The sequence below is a fragment of the Carcharhinus amblyrhynchos genome, chromosome 5 (assembly GCF_965287045.1).
Source record: "Carcharhinus amblyrhynchos chromosome 5, sCarAmb.v2.hapA, whole genome shotgun sequence".
In the NCBI taxonomy this organism is placed as follows: Eukaryota; Metazoa; Chordata; class Chondrichthyes; order Carcharhiniformes; family Carcharhinidae; genus Carcharhinus; species Carcharhinus amblyrhynchos.
In genome coordinates this window covers 46,515,336-46,535,779 of record NC_137328.1, presented here as the reverse complement: position 1 = coordinate 46,535,779, position 20,444 = coordinate 46,515,336, and the positions used below count along the sequence as shown (strand labels likewise).

At 39.9% G+C, this 20,444-nt stretch overlaps 1 protein-coding gene across 1 annotated transcript in view; it reads left to right on the top strand.

Annotated features, from left to right (window-relative positions):
• fbn2 (fibrillin 2) overlaps nucleotides 1-20,444 on the top strand; it is a 344,878-nt gene that overhangs the window by 315,419 nt on the left and 9,015 nt on the right. Inside the window, exons 57-62 of the mRNA XM_080188736.1 lie at nucleotides 881-1,087; nucleotides 1,430-1,555; nucleotides 2,252-2,374; nucleotides 3,569-3,685; nucleotides 9,706-9,834; nucleotides 17,281-17,400. Coding sequence (XP_080044862.1) covers nucleotides 881-1,087; nucleotides 1,430-1,555; nucleotides 2,252-2,374; nucleotides 3,569-3,685; nucleotides 9,706-9,834; nucleotides 17,281-17,400 — 822 coding nt within the window. The remainder of the gene's footprint in view (nucleotides 1-880; nucleotides 1,088-1,429; nucleotides 1,556-2,251; nucleotides 2,375-3,568; nucleotides 3,686-9,705; nucleotides 9,835-17,280; nucleotides 17,401-20,444) is intronic.

Genomic DNA, 20,444 nt, shown 5'->3' with positions numbered 1-20,444 from the left:
GCTGGCACAATGAAAGGGGTTAGGGAACCTATCAAAATCATGCAGGTGATCTAAATGCTTTTATATCTGTTGGCCAGTGGTAAGGGGGTGTGCGGGTCAGGAGTGTATCCTCGTGGCCCACTGGGTTAACAATGTGCTACAATTCTACTGGTATGGAAAATCCAGGCTGTAGCTGAGAAGCGGTGGTGAAATGAATCACTTTAGTTGTGACTTCTTCGTCTGCTAAAAGTCATATTGCCCGAGCAGAGGTATGGTGGGTGCATTCAATGGGAAACTCCATTGACAACAATGAAACCTTAAGGTCCTCCGCTAGCCAATGGAGAGCTGGTGTCCACCACCAGGAAACACACGGTGTGCGGAAAACCCCGCCCAACATTTTCCTTGATTTCTGGATGTCTAAAAGGTCTTCATGCTGGTGAAGTAAGATATTCATAATGTGATTGGGAAACCTCAATATTGCTCGAGTCTCATGTTAATGTCACCATCTCTCAAAGTATGTCTCTCGCAGCTGGCAGCAACACCATTGATAAATCTGATTTTGCATTAAGGCCACTAATTTTTGTTAACATCTATCCTAAACTTAGAAAGCAAAAGCAGCTTACAGAATAGTAATTGGGCTGAAGTGTTGAAAAGCATCTTAAAAGGCTTCAGCAGGAACAGTAAGCAGGAATTGACGCAGAATTTCAGTGGCCAGGTTGTCTGAAGCTCTGCCACATCTGTTTCCTTAGATGGGAAGTGATTTTGTGGTGGGCTGGGAGGAAGTGGAGAAAGAACATTTGTTCAGTTTTGAACTCTTCTTTTTCCTGGTGGATTCCTCAAATATTGAAGTATGTTCTTAATATGCTGGTTCTGTCTTTTAATTCCATTTTTCCATCCACAGATAATCGAGAAGCCTTCTGCTTTGCAGAGGTTCTTCAAACCATGTGTCAAATGTCTTCCAGCAGTCGTAACCTGGTCACCAAGTCTGAGTGTTGCTGTGATGGTGGTCGTGGCTGGGGTAACCAGTGTGAGCTCTGTCCATTGCCTGGTACTACCCAATACAAAAAGATATGTCCACATGGCCCAGGCTACACAACTGATGGACAAGGTGAAATACGATTTACATAATGTTATGCTTTAGATTGTATTTTGTGATGAAAAGAATCTTTTTATTTATAATTAATTTGTGTTGGTTGCAGCTAAGAGTAAGAGAATTTTGAACTATGGGGAAATTATTTTACAATGTTTGTACAACTACTATTCATCTCTGAATTTAATTGTGATAAATAATTTTTTGCATTAATAAAACATTTTTTGGAAATTGGAATTCAGTGGCCCTTGTATAAAAGAAAAACCCAAGCCATTCCAACTGTGTATTTTTCTGAAAGGACGCAGAAATGGATTGACTGTACATATTCAATATATATTTTCCATCTGTGTTTTGTTATAGACATTGATGAATGTAAGGTGATGCCTAACCTGTGTCAGAATGGTCAATGTATCAACACGCTCGGTTCCTACCGCTGTCTTTGTAAGCTCGGTTACACCACAGATCTTACAGGAGCAGCATGTATTGGTAAGGAGTAGTTTAACTATAACCTATTTTGTAACAGTTCATGGATGTGCATTAATGGCCTTTTTAAAATAAAATACTTTCTTTCTGATTGCTATTTTAAATATCAACTTCTGTACTGGAATAAGAATGTGTCACCTTCTTCAACAAAAGTCTACAATAATTTTGGCAGAGGTGTGTAAGCAAGTTATTTGCCAGTTTTCTCAATAGCAACTTATATTTCTATATTACTCCTTAGTGACAGAAAGATGACTAAGTGTTTTAAAAGGCAATGACAAATATGAACAAAATCAGAAGAGACAGAAAGAAGAGACACAAAAGCACGGTTAAACAAAAAAGATTTTAAGAATTTTTTTTTAAATCAGTTACAGCCATTTATCACACAACCATTTCTAATTATTTTTGAAAGTATAGCTTTTGCAGATAACATCTGACTTTCTTCATAAGAACTGGGATTTTTTGATTATCATTATTATAATACCAGTAAAACCTAATTAGATTAAATGCATCACCACTGGCATTAAAATTGCACTAAATAGAAAACTCAAGACGATGATGTTAAATCATGTTATCCAGGCAAAGATAATGTAAATTGATTGTTCCAGACTTGAATTTTTAAAGTATTGCAATTAATATGAATCTATTAAGAATTGGTGCATGTTATTAATTTTACTGTTCTTCCCATCATTACATAACCAGACCTTGATGAATGTGCTCAATCTCCAAAACCATGCAACTTTATCTGTAAAAATTCAGAAGGGAGTTACCATTGCTCATGTCCAAGAGGTTACCTCCTGCAAGAGGATGGAAAGACATGCAGAGGTCAGTAAAGGAAATTGTAAATGCATTTAGCAGTTTTCAGTAGGCACTGATTTATTTTTTTGTGTGGTTACTATCTCATTGCTCCTTGGTCAAGTGCAGATGGTGGATCCATCTACATGAGTCATGTCTTAGCTTAGCCAGAAGTTGTAACTTCCGGTAGTTCTTAGTATGATGGAAAATTTAATGTGCGGCAGCAAGGTTGAGTGACCTGAAGGAAGTTAAAAAGCAAAATAAAAGTTTAAAAATTTAATACCGAAAAATGAATAGCTTGATTTGAAATGATTAAGTTTTTAGTAGTGGTGAGTCCTGGGAAGAGAACTGAATGATCAGCCATCGAGCTGAGAGACAGCACAGTGATTAGCACTGCTGCCTCACAGTGCTACGGACCAGGGTTCGATTCCGGCCTTGGGTAACTGTCCATGTGGAGTTTGCACATTATTCCCATGTTTGTGTGGGTTTCCTCCAGGTTCTTCAGTTTCCCCTCACATTTGCACGCTAGGTCGATTGGCCATGCAAAATTGCCCCTTAGCGTCAGGGGGACTAGCAGGGTAAATACATGGGTTTCGGGCATAGGGCCTGGATGGGAATGTTGTTGCTGCAGGCTTGATGGGCCAAGTGGCCTCATTCTGCATTATAAGGATTCTGTGATTCTATGAAACCAATACACAAGCTCAGTCCAGGGATGTTAGCCGACATGAACACTCTTTGATCTTGTTTGCATGAGATGATATCTTGGCTATGCGATGCTGACCTCAGACCAAAAACCTCATCCGTCAGATTTGCCCAAAGTTCCGACAGCTCTGGTGTTCAGCAGTTTGCAGCCAGATAGACCCATAGTTAAAAGGTTTAAATTCATATTTGGAAGATGATATTAGTGCATTTAAATGCATCATTATCAATCTATTGTTATAATGTAACAAATGGCAACATGCCGTGAGGGTCAGCTGATCCAGTAGGCAATGTAACCAATGACAAAATGATGTGTGGTCGGCTGACCAGCTAACCCATTATAAATGGAAAGCATGTGGGGAGTTTGTGTGTCCCACAGCATGACCTGAAGTGTTGGTGTTATGAAGTTTCTTTATTAAACCTGTTTCTTTGAATTACTTTGTGAAGTTAGTTCTTGCTTGCAACTGAAGTATCCTTACTGCAGGATGAACATCTATTTACTTGCTTCACTTTCCATCCCCTCAGATCTTGATGAATGTTCTACAAAACAGCACAACTGTCAGTTTCTGTGTGTCAATACTATTGGAGGATTCACATGCAAGTGTCCACCTGGATTCACACAGCATCATACTGCCTGCATTGGTAGGAATAATCTACATCCATACAAAGAGATTATTTGCATTATTGCACATGAAAATGTTTAATTGTATGTCTTGTGATTGGAGGGATAATTTTTATGTTGTGCTGTGAATATGGCAAAGATTTTTGTCTTTCAGATGCTGCACTTCCAGCACTTCATGCTTTTTCATTTGATGTTAGTTAAGTCGTGGCTTTATCTGTTGACAAGAAAGAAGTTCTCTGTTGTACCAAAGACAAAGCAAAATGGATTAAGAAAAAATATACCTCAGAACTCATGCTGTTAACCCTGTGACCTGACGCTTCAGGAAGCATGCTGCTGCATCTGTGATCTCACACTCCAAAGTCATGCTGTTAACCTTGTGACCAAATGCTTCAACTCCTAATCGTGCACTTTATATACTCTGTCCATTTCTGGTTCCTCAGGCAAGGGGAAATGTACAATTGCTCCAGGCAGTACAAAGAAAAGTTACATGGCTGAAACTTATGATTAACAGTCTGTAAAAAGACTGAAAAAAAAAGTGAACTTTTCAACTTTGGAAAAGGGCAATGGAGAAGTGATCTTGTATAAGTAAATGACTAGTAAAATGCATGGATCAGATAAATTCACAAAATTGCTTTGGACCAAATTTTGACAGTAGGTCAAGGCGAAACAGGTAAGCTAGTAAATAGTAGAATCAGAACTAAAACCTTTTCCATACAATCTTAAAAAGAGAAGAAAAGCACCTTATGTCACCTAAGCTGATCTGACTTGGAGAGACCATCTAATTGTCATGAAACATTTACAAACCTACACTTGGCTGGATTTGCTTATCTTACCTGTGGGAACTGGCATTTGTATCGGTAAAATCATCATACTCTCAGATGACCATAAGCTGATGGGTGGTGATTTAACCTGAGGCTCACTACATCTCAGGCAAGGGCAATACTGAGAAGGCAGGTCTTCATAAATGTCCTCAGCCAGCATGGAAATTAAACCCGCACTGTTGTCGTAGCTCTGCATCACTTACCAGCTTTATATGGGAAGATAAGATTAATGATACAATTGTGCTAGGACTCCAGACTGCCCATGAGCAATGCCATAAGACATCATCTGGGGTAAGAAATAAATTAATCTTGTTTGTGGTGGTGACATATAAAACAGGGTTTAGGGATGTGTTTTCAAAGAAATGGATTGTAACAGATAATTTGCTGCAAGAATCAGTGCTAGCACCTTGGCTATTTATCATCCGTATTCATGGCTTAGGCAAGGAGACCAATAGTAGTGTTTCCAAGTTTACTGCTGATATGAAACTAGGTGGGAATGTAAACTGTGAGGAGAACACAAAGATGCTGCAGAGGTATACAGGCAAGTTGGATGAGTGGGCAACAAGATGATAGATGGAGTATAAACATTTAAATGTTAAAGTTTAAAGAAGCCTAAGTTTACTTTTATACAGAACACAGAAAGCTAGCTTGCAGATACAGCAAACAAGTAGGATGATGAATGCATATTGGCCTTTATTACAAGGAGACAGGAATACAAGAATAAGGATGTAGAATCATACAATCCTTCAGTGCAGAGGGAGGCGATTCGGCCCATCAAGTCTGCACTGACCATAATCCCACTCAGGACCGATCCCCATAACCTATGGATTTACCCTAGCTAGTCCCTAGCATAGCCAATCCACCTAACCTGCACATCTTTGGACTGTGGGAGGAAACTGGAGCACCTGGAGGAAACCCACACAGACATGGGGAGAATATACAAACTCCACACAGATAGTGACCCAAACCAGGAATCAAACCCGAGTTCCTAGCACTATGAGGCAGTAGTGCTAACCACTATGCTACCGTGCCATCCCCATGTCTTGCTACAATTGCACAGACCTTTGTTCAGCCAACACCTAAATGCAGTTTTTGGCCAGATTTTTATGCTACCCCCCCCCAAGTAAGATGGCATCCTCTGAGGCCAGTAGCAGTGTGTTGGTGTCAACTTTCTATCCAGTATGCAAGGCCACTACTTAAGTGTTAAATCCCAGCTGTGGTCTCCATATTTAAGAAAGGATGTATTTGCCCTTGAGACTTTACAGCAAAATTCATTGGATGGTTTTCTCAGATGAGTGGGAAGTTGTGTAAACTGGGCTTATATTCTCTTTACATTTTTTCTCCTTTGTATTACTGATCAAATTCATAGGAAATCATTTGCATATTAAAATTTCAGCTCCTGCTCCATTTTTACTTTCAAATTCACTTGATGGTTCAACTCGTGCTATTTTATCCTCGTGCTTTAATCTCCTATCGCTACTCCAGTCCCATGTTCCTCTTCCTCTGCTGGATTCTTCAGTTTTGCTCTGTGCATACAGACCAGTCAGTTCTTGAATCCTTAATGCATGATATATCAAAGTTCAGGGCAGGGTTTCAATATAGATTCAGTTTTCCTGTCCTGATGACTGTTCATGGTATTCTGCCTCAAAATAACCTTCACTCACTTTTTGCCTGGTTTCACTCTTTTCCAGAATCAGTCGCCTGCTTTTTCTGTCTCCAAATCACTGCAACGGAAAATCAAGATTTGCTGAGTGCGGCATGGCAACATGATACTTTTCTTTGCTGCGACAGGCGCCCTGTATTTGATACACGTAAACTGCCCCCCCTGCACTCAGTTCTGATCTTTTATTCTACTCCCAGTTAGCACATGGGATAGTTGACATGAAACCAGAGATGATTAAGTTTTCCTTGTTGAATTTAACAACCCCAGTAGTGTGGGAAACATTGCCCTGCAGTGCTAAGAAAGGCACTTTCTATTTTTATTTTTCATTAAGTGGCACAGCAGAAATGCAGCCCTCTAGTGAATAGGTCTGATTAGAATGTCATTGATTTCTCTAAAGAGGCGAGATGATTTTTTTTATTCATTAGTGTCACAAGTAGACTTACATTAACACTGCAATGAAATTGTTGTGAAAATCCCCTAGTCGCCACATTCCGGCACCTGTTCGGGTACACTGAGGGAGAATTTAGCATGACCAATGCACCTAACATGCACTTTCTTGGACTGTGGGATGAAACCGGAGCACCTAGAGGAAATTCACGCAGTCATGGGGAGAACGTGTAGGCTCCGCACAGTGGCCCAAGCTGGGAATTGAACCTCAGTCCCTGGCACTGTGCGGCAACAATGCTAACCACTGTGCCACTGTGATAACACAGTAAAAAGTCTGACAACACCAGGTTTTAGTCCAACCTATTTATTTGATAATATTCTCACAAGCTTTTGAGGGGACAGCCTCTTCGTCAGGTGAATGGAGAGTTCTGGCCTCAGACAGAGCATATAAAGCACAGACAGTTTAGAGATTACTGATTAAAATGCGAATCCTTACACCTAACCTGCTGTTCAAGACCTGAAGTGGCTGACAATGTGAGTGGTAGGAGCACTGATCACAGTTTAAAGAGATGTGTATTGTCTCCAGACAGTACAGTAAGTGAGGTTTTGCAAACCCAGGCAAGTCACGGGGGTTACAGATAGTGCGACACTATCTGTCAGTTCTATCTGTAACCCCCGTGACTTGCCTGGGTTTGCAAAACCTCACTTACTGTACTGTCTGGAGACAATACACATCTCTTTAAACTGTGATCAGTGCTCCTACCGCTCACATTGTCAGCCACTTCAGGTCTTGAACAGCAGGTTAGGTGTAAGGATTCGCATTTTAATCAGTAATCTCTAAACTGTCTGTGCTTTATATGCTCTGTCTGAGGCCAGAACTCTCCATTCACCTGACGAAGAGGCTGTCCCCTCGAAAGCTTGTGAGAATATTATCAAATAAATAGGTTGGACTAAAACCTGGTGTTGTCAGACTTTTTACTGTGTTTACGCCAGTCCAACGCTGGCATACCCACATCATGACCACTGTGATAACACAGGGAAATTGAAAAAAAAGTTTTATTTAGGATTCCTACTTCCGTCTGTTGCCTTTAAATTTCATTCTTCTGGAACTTCAAAATCAAGGAAATTAAAGTTTGAAGGAGATGTGTCTTCATTAATTAAGCAGTGATTACTTAGTTGCACTGAGTCCAGTTCCTAAAAGGAAGTGCTGCACTGTACTTAGGATGTATTAGTGTTTATTGGATTAAAGCAAATTAGAGATTTGTCAGTTCCATTAGTTATAATTCAACGAAACGATATCCATCAAATTGCTCAAGAATTATATTTTCTGACTTGTGTTTTACAAACGTGTGCTCTTTAAGCAAATCACTTTTTTTCAGCATAATCCTGGCACTGATACTTCACTGAAATGTGAGATTTCCAACTCGACAAGTATATATACAAACATACAAAAACAGAGGTCATTCAGCCCTTCGAGTTTGCTCTGCCATTCACTAAGATCGTGGCTGATCCATTTGTGTTCATTTCCACATTCCCTATTTTCCCCTCCCCAATAATCTTTGATTGCCTTACCCCACAAGAATCTATCTACATCTGCCTTAAAAACATTCATTAACCCCACCTTTACCACCTTCTGAGACAAGAGTTCCGAAGTCACATAACTCTCAGAGAAAAATACTCTCCTCATCTCTGTCCTATAAGGACAGCCACTCTGACAAAGGGTCATCAGACTTGAAACATTGGCGGTATCCTCTCCTCACAGATGCTGTCAGACTTGCTGAGATTTTCCAGCATTTTCTGTTTTTCTTTCAGATTCCAGCATCTACAATATTTTGCTTTTATCCTTTTATATTCACTTCCTGTCAGATTAAAGGATAGCATTCCAATAGCCTTCTTGATTATATGTTGCACCTGCATACTACCTCTGGTATGATCAGTTGAGGAGGGGTCAAATGGCTCCTCTCTCTGTTTGACTACATCAGGTTTTTTTTTCAAACAATAGGACAGACTGACTAATTTGTTTACACACTAGGAACATAAAGCAACCAATCAGATACGTTTGCTAGAGTTTAACAAAGAAAGAGATTAGCTTTATTATACTTAAACCTATCTAAATTAAGAAAAAGATATGCTCCAACTTTTCATACACACACATTAGATTGGTAAAACTGGCACCAATAATGGGGAAAGAAAGATTTGTCAACATATAATCTAGAGCGATTTAAAAGGGGAGCAGTTTGTAGTTTCATGACTTGGCTGGCTTCAAACTAAAATTGGTAGTCTTGTGATTTTCTTTTAGTTATCCTGTGTTTAAACTGTAGGCGGCTGACTTGACTGTTCTCCTAGATAGTAGTGCTGGGCTGATTTTTTTTTAAGATGTCCTTAGGTGATCTTGGTCCTGCAAATTGGGTTTGAAGCTTCCAAGGTGGGTTGGAGAGAAAGGCAGAAAACGATGACCCCCCACCACGCCTTCTCTCATCAGCGCCTCATCTGCTTATCTTCCAATTGCAGAGAAAGTTAATGTTTAAACACACAAAGGATAGGCACATCACATGTCATCATCCAGTAATTCAAACAAGACTTAGTAATTTAATCAATTCAAGTCTGGGAATCCTCTCAGTCAGTGTCCCATCTTTCAACTGATTGGCTTTATGGCTTTAGCATATTCCTATTGCAGCTTGATGAGTTCATGTCTGGGAAGTCCCTGTTGAATATTCCAAGTGATTGCCTTGCTAATGGAGACAGCAAATGTGACTCATTCATATTTTCATAGAATTATTGTCTTTGTTGTGTCTATGCAGACATTATTGCTGGAATTTTACCACCAGGCCAACCCCGGAATCAGGGCGGGCGAGGCTCGCAGAACGGAATTCTCCATTGGCCTCAGGCACTTTTTTATGAGGCTCTCCCGAGCGAGGTCATAAAATAATGTCCTATATTTCCATCTCAGCGGATTGAGCTATGATAGGTTCAGTGATGCAAATTGGGTAACCATCTTTGTTATAAGCTCAAGTCATGCTTTTATTTGCTGTTTTTTAAAATTTCAGTTCAGTTTTCTAATCATCAGATTAAAAGTCATTATTTGGCATAAAGTGTGACAGTTGCTCTTGGACTCTGTTGGATTTTCTTCAAAACCAATAACGGTTACATCTACTTTTCTATTTTTTAGATAACAATGAATGTGCTTCGCAGCTTTCATTGTGTGGATCAAAGGGGATTTGCCAGAACTCACCTGGAAGTTTCAGCTGTGAATGTCAGCGAGGATTTATCCTTGATAACACTGGTTTAAACTGTGAGGGTATGTACCTTTTAGGCCTAGCTTTTTCAACATACTTATGCAGCCTGAATGTAATGCCTTAAATTATCGTGCTCAGTATCTGATCATAGTGAAGGAAAGAACAACATTATACAATGGCACGGCAAACAAATTAAGTCAGGTCAGACTGAGAAAACTACTGTAATACTACATATGACTACATATGATGGGATAGTAACCAATGATCCCTACTTGGCCTTTTATTGGCAGCAGTGCAGCTATCCTTCCATGCTCACCTACTGCTGGCTAAGAAAGTACGGAACAAGCCACTTTCAAATCTGTCATTCCAACAAATCCAAAAACAGGATGTGCAAAGCAAATTCACTCCATGTGATAGCAAAAAACAGCTAAAGACACTGGGATACTCCAAAGGCTATGGACTGTAACAACATTCCAGCAATAGTACTGAAGACTTATGCTCCAGAACTAGCTGCACCCTTACCAAGTTGGTCCAGTACAAATACAACACTGGCATCTATCCAGCAATGTGGAAAACTGCCCAGATATCTCCTGTAAACAAAATGCAGGCCAAATCCAACATGGCCAATTATCACCCCATCAGTCTACCCTCAATCACCAGCAAAATGATGGAAAGGACCATCAACCATACTTTCCAGCAACACTTGCACACAATAACATGCTTTCTGACATTCAGTTTGGTTTTCACCGGAGTCACTCAATGCAACCTTGATCGAAATATAGACAAATGAACTGAACTCGAGAGGTGAGGTGAGTTTAGAGTGACTGCCCTGATATCAAGGCAGCAATTGAATGTGTGGGGCATCAAGGAGCTTAGCAAAATTGGAGTTAATGGAAATCGGGGCCGGGGATGGGGGGGTAGTTATCTCTCCACTGGTCAGAGTGATATCGAGCACAAAGGAAAATGGTTGTGGTTGTTAGAGGTCAAGCGCCTCAGTCCCAGGACATTGCTGCAGGAGCTCCTCAGGGTAATGTTATCAGCTAATTCATGAATGACTGTCCTCCCATCAGAAGGGGAACGTTTACTTACGATTGCACAATGTTCAGCGCCATTTGCATCTTTTCAGTCAGGCCCCATATATAGCAAGACTGCAACATTCAGGCCTGGACTTATAAATGGCAAGTAACACTCGAGCCACACAAGTGCCAGACAATGACTGTCTCCAACAAGAGAGAATGTAACCATCTCCTCTTGACATTCAACAGCATTACCATCACTGAATTTCCCACAAGTAACATCCTGTGCTTATTATTGACCAAACCTGAACTGAATCTGCCATGTAAATAATGTGGCCACAAGAGCAGGTTGAAGGCTGAAAATCCAGCGATGAGCAACTCTTGTCCCCAAAACCTGTCCATCATCTACAAACACAAGTCAGTCTCCACTTGGCTCCACTAACACTCAAGAAGTTTGACACTACCCAGAACAAGGCAACCTGCTTGACTAGCAACCTATCCACTCCTCCACCACTGATGCACAGAGGCAGCAGTGTGTGTCATCTACAACATGCACTGTAGCAATTCACAAGGCTCTTTCCAAACCTGCAACCTCTACCACCTAGAAGGGCAAGGGCAGCAGATGCATGTGAACACCACCATCTGCAAATTCCCCTTCAAGCCATACAGCATCCTGACTTGGAACTCTATAGCAGTTCTTTTACTATCATTGAGACAACATCCTGGTTCTCCCTCTCTAACAGTATTGTGGATTTACTTGCACCACATGTACTGCAACCATGGCTCACTGCCACCTTCTCGAGGGCAATTAAGGACAAGCAATTAAAGTGTGCTAACTTAGCCAGTGACACCCACATTCGGTGGAAATAAAAAAAGGGTGAATTGATTAAAATGTACGCTGGAGCCCAAGTTGAGCAATTTCTGAATGTTAATTTTATATTACACGAGTTTTCCATTTACAGACTTTCCTATTTCACAAACACAGTTTCTGGAAATCCTTATGGTTTTCTACCATTCTGAAATAAGTGGTTTGAAGAGAATTTTTAATGCAAGTTTGCAGCTGTCTTTGGCCTACCTACCACAAGTCTAGTTACATTATTATCCCTAAAGGCAGTTAGACTTTTTATTTCACTTCACGTTTTGCCTTGAGTTAAAGCAAAGATTTCTTGATTTACAGCTGCAAGAAGGGAATTTCATTTTTTTTAGCTGGTTACAATACAACCAATTCTTCACTAAAAGATCAGTTGAAAATGTTCTGGAATATCATACGTGGCTGAAGCCCATTTGACAGTTATGCTGAAAATAAAGGAGCATATTTGTTCAAAGCATAAGTCAATTCAAATACAAATTGCAATAAAAAATGTTTTTCTTGGCTCCAGCTGATTTTAAATCCTCAGTTTCCTAGGACAACTATTCTCATAATAATGAAGCAATGCATCTGCACATGAGAAAAGTGAAATTAAAATAATTCAGCACTGACTTCAACGTCTCTTTGATGCATACTGGAAGAAACATGGAACTACAAACCCAATCTTACAAAGGTCTCATCAGAGTCACACTGTCAACATTAGGCAATTTTAATCATCTGGGTGCAATTCCATAGGAGCTATGAGCCCTCTGATATCTTTCCCAAGCGAATGTGTAAAGTCTGAGCAGTGAGTGTTGACAAGTTAATTGACTATGTCTAGAAGTACGTGTATCATAGCCAAGCCTGAAGTTAGGACCAGATGTGATGAGAAAATATTAGCGAGGAAGGAACTGGTTTGAAAACTCTTATCTGTTTTAATTCAATTGCACTGGCTCATCCATTTGAAAGTATCATACCTTTTTCCTCTTTCTTCTATTTTTGATTTTCTTTTCATCCATTGCCTGCCTGTCTGCATTGTTCAGATGAACATTAGCTTATTACAGACATTGCCCAGTTTTCACTTGCATTGACTTTGGACAGCTACTGACAATTTTCCTCAGTAATTTTGTCCCTGACTCTATGCTGAAACTGGCTAAGGAATAAACAACACTAAGCCCCTATAGTCCATGAAACTTGCAGATAAGTTGGCTGTTTGAAAATTGGCTGCCATTTTTCTAAAAAATCTGAAAATATTGGAAGCTGAAACAAATATAGAAATAATGCAAAGTACACAGTGGATCAGTTAGCGTCTAGAAAGGAAAAAGACAAGTCAGCCATGTACTGGGTAAATTCTATGCAGTTATGATTCAATTTTGCTTCCAATTTGGCAAATTGGCTATTAGATTAGCGGATGAAGAAAAAGGGGCCGGATAATTTCAGACATTATCATCACCGTGCTGTATAAGCAATTTGTCAAGGTTTTTAAGTTGGAAGAAAGCTGGGCTATTATCCTTGGCAAAAAGAAGACTTTATGGTGACCTAATTGAAATTTGCAAGACTATGAAGGAAATTGACAAAGTTGCTCACGTGTTCACGTAAGATAAAAAGTTGAAATATCTGAGTTCATAAATTTAAAACTGCCAATGTAGGAGTAAGAAAGTAAGTAAGTAGTTTGTGTGAAAGGGTAAGAGAAGAAATCGTTGAAGTAGACAGTCTAAATGAATCCTAAAGATAAAATGTTAATAGAGTGAAAAGATATTGAGGGCTATAATGAGAAGGCAGATGGTTCAGATTAAAATCATTCAGAAGTGGATGGACCTAACCCTTTTTAATTACGTTTTTTTTTCCCTGGAAACCCTTGCTTTGTTGTTCTGTTTTAAAATGCCTGAATATGAAGAATGTGTATATTTTTAGTTGTCATGTGAGATTTATCAAAATGCATATATTCAATCCGGCTCAGTGTCATTCATTGGATCTCAAGGATCTGCCGTGTGGACTCTTGCTCTGTTACTCAAGTGAGTTAGCAAGGACTGACATGAAGCTTAAATAATTTCTACAAAACAGAATTTCTGACATCAACAGTGGTCATTTTGGTTCACCAAATATCTTGTTTTCAACATGGTCTAATAATGCCTGTTACCAGTGCAATGGAAACCAGATGTCTGTGGCCTATGTGAACAGGGGAAGTATCTGTCATGAGCACCATATGGATCAATAACTTTTAAAAGTTATTTGAATTCCCAATGATCAACTGAAAGGAGCCTCACATAAAATCAGCCACTTCAGATCAGCCATGATCTTATTGAATGGCGGGGCAGGCTCAAAGGACTAGATGGCCTACTCCTGCTCCTATTTCTTATGTTCTTAAAAATTTTACATTTTGAAACTTTTACATAACATAAGAACATAAGAAATAGGAGCAGGAGTAGGCCATCTGGCCCTTCGAGCCTGCCCCGCCATTCAACAAGATCATGGCTGATCTGTTGTGGCTCAGGTCCACATTCCCGCCCTCTCCCCATAACCCTTAATCCCCTCTCTTATCAAAAACCCATCAACCCGCGTCTTAAAAATATTTAGCGAGGCAGCCTCCACCACTTCAACAGGCAGAGAATTCCAGAGATTCACCACCCTTTGAGTGAAGAAGTTCTTCCTCAACTCCGTTCTAAACCGCCCCCCCTTTATTTTGAGGCTGTGCCCCCTAGTCCTACTGTCCTTTCTGAGCGGTGTAACAACCGTAAAAGCAACATTGACTAAACAATATTTAGTAGCCATGAGGTGGAGTTGCCAGCGTTGAACTGTGGTGGGCACAGTAAGAAGTCTCAGAATACCAGGTTAAAGTCCAACAGGTTTATTTGGAATCTCGAGCTTTCAGAGTGCTGCCCCTTCACCTGATAGAGGAGCAGTGCTCCCAAAGTTCGTGATTCCAAATAAACCTGTTGGGCTTTAACCTGGTGTTCTGAGACTTCTTACAATATTTAGTGGGCAATTAATATACTAAGCTAGAGAAAGAATATCCCCTCTTTAATTTTTAACATGACCAAAAACCCCACACCGCAGTTATACTTTACATCTGGCACTCTGTAAAATAATAGTTTTTACAAGAACCATTCCAACATCATTCCCAAGTTCCAATTGATTATTTTCTACCCATTTTGTTGAGTTGTAATGTCAAGTGACTCTTAAAAGGTGGTTCTCTCAGTCTTTGAAGTATTTCTAAACTGCCAGCAGTAATGTCCATGATTCCATCCTCCCTGCCCATCCACGATGTATCCTTAGGATTTTCTCAATTGCCGCAGGATGCATCTCTTCAAGCAGAGGCTGCCTTCCCTCCTGCATTCTGTTTGGTAATCCACACTCTTCTCTCTGCTGATCACACTTGTTGCAGTCCTTTGTCTCCCTGTGAGGTCTGCCTCTTTCTCTCTCTTTCCACCCAAAATTTCAGAGATGGAAATCTGTATTTCCACCAAGTCAGGTTGATTCATGAGCCATTTAAAAATGCAGACTGGTCCCAATTCCAGCATTCCCAACCCCATTAATGGGCTGGGCAAGTTTCTGGAGTCCCTTTAAAGGATGCAGTCTGATTCCTATCAGAGGGCAGTATCTAGCACTCCCAATCTGGCCAGCTCCATTGCAGGGCTACGTATCTCTCTGAAATTTTCATGGAGTCAGGCCAGATTTTTAACAGAGTTCATAACTCATGTCATAGTTCATGGTCCCATAGAGGAGTTATGAACCAGTCTGCAGGAGAGGACTGCTCAAAAGGTCCCTCTCATGACCCCTGTGCCAATTTATACCCCCACCTACTGCCTATATCCTTTCAAGCCCGCTGTGTTAGACTCTGCCCTTCCACACATCCCTCAGGCTCCTCAAGCCTTCAATGTAGGCTCTATCCTTCCACCCACTCCCTCTTCATTCTTCTAGTTTACATTGAATTAAAGAGACAGCATCAAAACTTGCATTTATAACACATCTCCTTATCCAATCAAATTGAAGAATTGTGAAACTAGTAGTGCAAGTGATGAAAAAGAAATGCATATTCAAGTCAGTAAATTTAAGTAAAATCAGGAAAAGAAAGAGAAAAAAGGCGGAAGATTGGATTAAGAGGGAGAGAAAAGAGAGGAGAGATTGCATTAAGATAGAGAAAAAGACAGAAAGGGAAAAATAAATAAAATTTACATTCCTAAAAACTTCAACAACAATTAATACCTGAAAGAATGAGACTTCACTATTGCAGTAGTTAATTTTCAATGCCACAGGAGTTGACTAGCAATAATAAGATTTACACTGGACGATACAATGGTTAGCAGTGCTGCCTCACAGGGCCAGGAACTTGGGTTTGATTTCTGACTTGGGTCACTATCTGTGCAGAGTCTGTATGTTCTCCCCGTGTCTGTGTGGGTTTCCTCCAGGTGCTCTTGTTTCCTTCCACAAGACCAAAAGACATGCTGCTTGGGTGCATTGGCCATGCTAAATTTTCCTCAGGATACCTGATCAGGTGCTGGAATGTGGCAGCTAGGGATTTTCACAGTAACTTCATTGCAATGTTAATGTAAGCCTACTTGATTCACCAATAAATAAACTTTAAGAGGATGCTTAGTCTAAAATGGACAAAATGGTACTTTCTGCAGTGAGTTTAGTTTGTACATACCACTCAAATACCTCAACTCCCTGTCATTAAATGTATTTCAATTATGAGTTAGCCCAGCAAGCTGTTGTTTTAATGAAGCTGTGGCAGAGCTGTGCCTCTCAGATTGCAACTTTTGGATTTTCATTTCTAACTGCACTATTTCACTTGCCTGAAGTTGCTGTAACGTTTGTTCATCAATAACAATGAGTGCCATTCATTTCACAATTATTTTGACATCAAATAGTGGCGCATTATTTGATACAGAAACAGAAAATGCTGGAAAAACTCAGTAGGTCTGGCGGCGTCCGTGAAGAGTAAAACAGACATTTGAGTCGTATTGGACATGAAACATCAGCTCTGTGTCTCTCCCCACAGATACTGTCAGACCTGCTGTATTTTCCAGCACTTTGTTTGTATTTCAAATCTCGAGTATCCACTATATTTTGCTTTTATTTTCACGTCCATTATTTGATGTTGTGAACAAGAAAGATTGAATTCTTCATATATGTACTAACATCACAAAAGCAACCCCTTCCAAATCACACTTTTAAAAAATGGGAGTTAAGCTATCCTGTTGGGTTTGTGGATAAATGCATGGCCTTGCATGATATTATGTTATACAGACAACAAAGGTCCTGGGTTTGATCCCCAAACACTGCTGAGTTAGCTGATCTTAGTTAACAGTAAGAGTGTTACAATTGGCAACAGAAGCATTTGGCTATGAAGGGGGAAAATGTTAGGCAAAGTACCCACTCTGTCTTTACTATCCAGTGACCCACGCTGAGAAGTATGCATGTTGGTGAAGACAAATCAGACTTGGTTTTGATGCAATACACCAGCCAGCGCTCAGTGTCTAGACTCAAATGTGAAAAATGGTCACTTGGGAAAGATATTGGAGGCCTGCCAGCACATTTGGAATCATACCCCAGAATGAGTCAGCACCTTCAGGAAAGGAGAGAATAAAATGGGAACTTATGGAAAACTTCACTCTGTTCTCAATTGCCTTGTCTTTTTGCAGATGTGAACGAATGTGATGGAAGCCACAGGTGCCAGCACGGCTGTCAGAACATGCTGGGAGGTTACAGGTGCAGCTGTCCTCAAGGCTACATACAGCACTATCAGTGGAACCAGTGTGTTGGTGAGCATCGTAGGGATGCCAGTGTTAACACTGTTTTCTGTAGATGTAGGAAGTCTGCACTTCTATTATTTAAATTATAACTATTTATATTAGCACAAAAAACTTTCCAACATGTAAAATAACATGAAGCATTTATTTTTCTACTAAATTGAATTGGCTAGTGTAGATTATTAAAGAATTATATAAAAGATGGCTTCCTGGCTTTGTAATGTCATAGTGATGATTTTCATCACTTTAAGTTTAGCCTGAGGGTCAACTATAAATATTCAGTCCTTCCCACAGTTTTGAGAGATGAATGTGGTGGCTTGACTATATGTGCATTATTGAGGGGTACGAAAATTTGTAATAGGAGATTTTACCTTGGGGTCTTACATCATTTAATATATTAAATGTAAGGTGAATGGGAAGAATGTGTTACCTTGGGTTTCTGAGCATTTATTCCAATAATGAGAAAAATTATTGCTTTGTTTAAAAAAATTAAATGCTAGTGACCTTCTTTCTTTTCCCCTATTTCTCTTGATTCAGTCAAATCTTGGTTCACAAGTCATTTTTTGTAGCTCAATTGAATTAATTCCACCTACCTTCATGGAAGTTTTAATTGGGACTGAATGAACAAGACAAAATTAATTTTTAATGTAGAAGCTACCACAAGCAAAATTGTCATTACTTTGATATGTTTTGGATGTGTTTCTCTGACTTTATAGACTTCACTACATTAACTGGGATATGGTGGGGAGGGGGTCTTTGGGAGGAAGGATATGATGGCTAACAGGGTCCATACTGAAACAAAATGGATTATACAAAAATTTTTTTTGGAGAGAAGCCTGCTTGAATTAGATTCGTAAGTAATAACAGATCTGCTATCAGGCCAGGAAAAAAATATCTTGTGCCTTAATCATTTTGCTGGACGCAATTATTTTCTATGCTTTTGTGTTATTGAAAACCCAACTGGTAAGTTGTTTCTTAAATTTGCTATACTAGTACCAGATGTTTAGCAGCCTGCTATGTTTCTAGCAAATAAAACCATAATTAGTTCAAATGGTTGTTTCACCTTACTAAGCAGAGTTAACAAAAATTAGCTAAATATGAAGTATTCCTCCATCAAGGAAATTCTGTTCAGCTGTGATGCATTACCATGTTGTTTGTGATAACATAGTTTGGCTAGTCAGCCATTCCAGCAACATTCCTTCACAATTTGTGTTCATTCATTCATGGATTGTGGTCTTTGCTGGTCATTGAAAATGTTGTGGTGAGCCACTTCTTTGAATGAAACTGGGTGGTTTGGTAGACCATGTCAGAGAGCAGTTAAGGTCAACCACATTGCTGTGGGTCTGGAGTCAGAGCAGGTAAAACAGCAGGCTTCCTTCCCTGGAGGACATTAATGAACCAGATGTATTTTTACAACAATCCTGTAGTTTCATGGTCGTCGACTGGTACTAGCTTATTCCAGATTTATTTAATTAAGCAAGTTTTAATTCCCCAGCTGCCACGGTGGGATTGAAACTAATATTTCCAAATCATTAATGCAGACCTTTGGATTACTTGCCTAGTAATAGAACCATAATGCTTTGGTTAGCATATACCCCTGAATAGATTACAGCCTTTTCTGTGATTGAGTCAATTGAAGAATAGAGACTACACAAAATGGCAAAATTAAGAAAATGGCATAAATATGGGTGCAGATATTTGTATGAGGGAGAGGTTAAGGTAAGACAGGAGAGTAGTGAATTCAAAAGGTGGAGGGCACTGTGCGTTGAAGTGGAAATTAAAATCACTGAGGATGAAAGATTGCTCAGTGCAGAGACTGAAGGAAGACAAGCTAGAGAAATGGAATAAGATTGTGTTCAAAAAAGAGGGTACAAGAGTAGTAGGGGAACAGATCAAGGTGAGATTTGGTGAGAAGGGTCACATCACCAGTGCAGTAGTTTGATCATGATAGATGGTGAAAGAATAACCAGGTGGAGGGGCTTCACTAAGGTGGAAGAAGAGCCATGTTTCAACAAAGGTCATGATGTCAATACAATTATTAACAATATGACTATAGTCTTGTTAGAAGTGAACAGACATTTTAAAGAGAGACAAGAAATGGATAATGATTGTTGATCCAATGAAAGAAATCATGGATTTTGCAGTAAGAGAAATGTGCGGGACTTTAGAGGTTGGCAAGAATTCTTCCCAATGGACACGCCATTTCGGGAGTTTGAGAGAGTAGGATGAAGATGTTGTGTTTGCTGCTTGTAAGGATCTGAGAAATAAAAGGAGACATGATTGGGTTACAGGAAAATGTGGAGGCAAGGAAGAGAGACTGATGAAAAGAAAAAGGAGGAAGGTAGAAATGATGGACTAGATTTTGGAGCATTAACAGAATGTATGGGGCAGAAGGAAATTTGGGTTAAATGAGCATGGTAATATTAAGATAGGAAGGTCCTGGTCATAAATGGAGAGTAGAGAGAAGACAATAGTTGAAGTCAGAGATCCCATATATACAGTCAGTTACACATATCCAGCAGTTAACCTCTTAGATGTCAAAGCCAAAACATCTGTTACCTGCATGATGCAAAAGTTCCCAGGCAAATTGCCTATTTCAAAAAGAAAGAAATAGGAGCTGGAATAGGCCATTTGGCACTTTGAGTTGCTCTGTTGTTAAATAACATGGGCCAGAATTTTACCACTCCACCTGCCTGGCAGGATATTATGGCCCTGTTGAACGAAACACCAATTTAAATGGCTTGTCACATCCTGCAGCGGGTGACATGCTGTGACAGGGCCATACAACCCTAACCATGGTAGCTGATCAACTTGCACTACATCCCTGCCAAGCTGATAGGGAGGCCACAAGATTTTATTGGCTCAATTGATCCAAACATGGGGAAGACTACTCACCACTTACCTTTCTACTGGCAAAATATGAGTGAGGCAGGAATGTGACAAGCATGACAGCCCTGCTATCCCACCCAATTTTATGTCACCTTACTTCCCTATTTGCTCCTGTGGGGCATGAAGTTCTGGGCTATATGTTTCAGTGCAATCACCTTTCTTTCTTC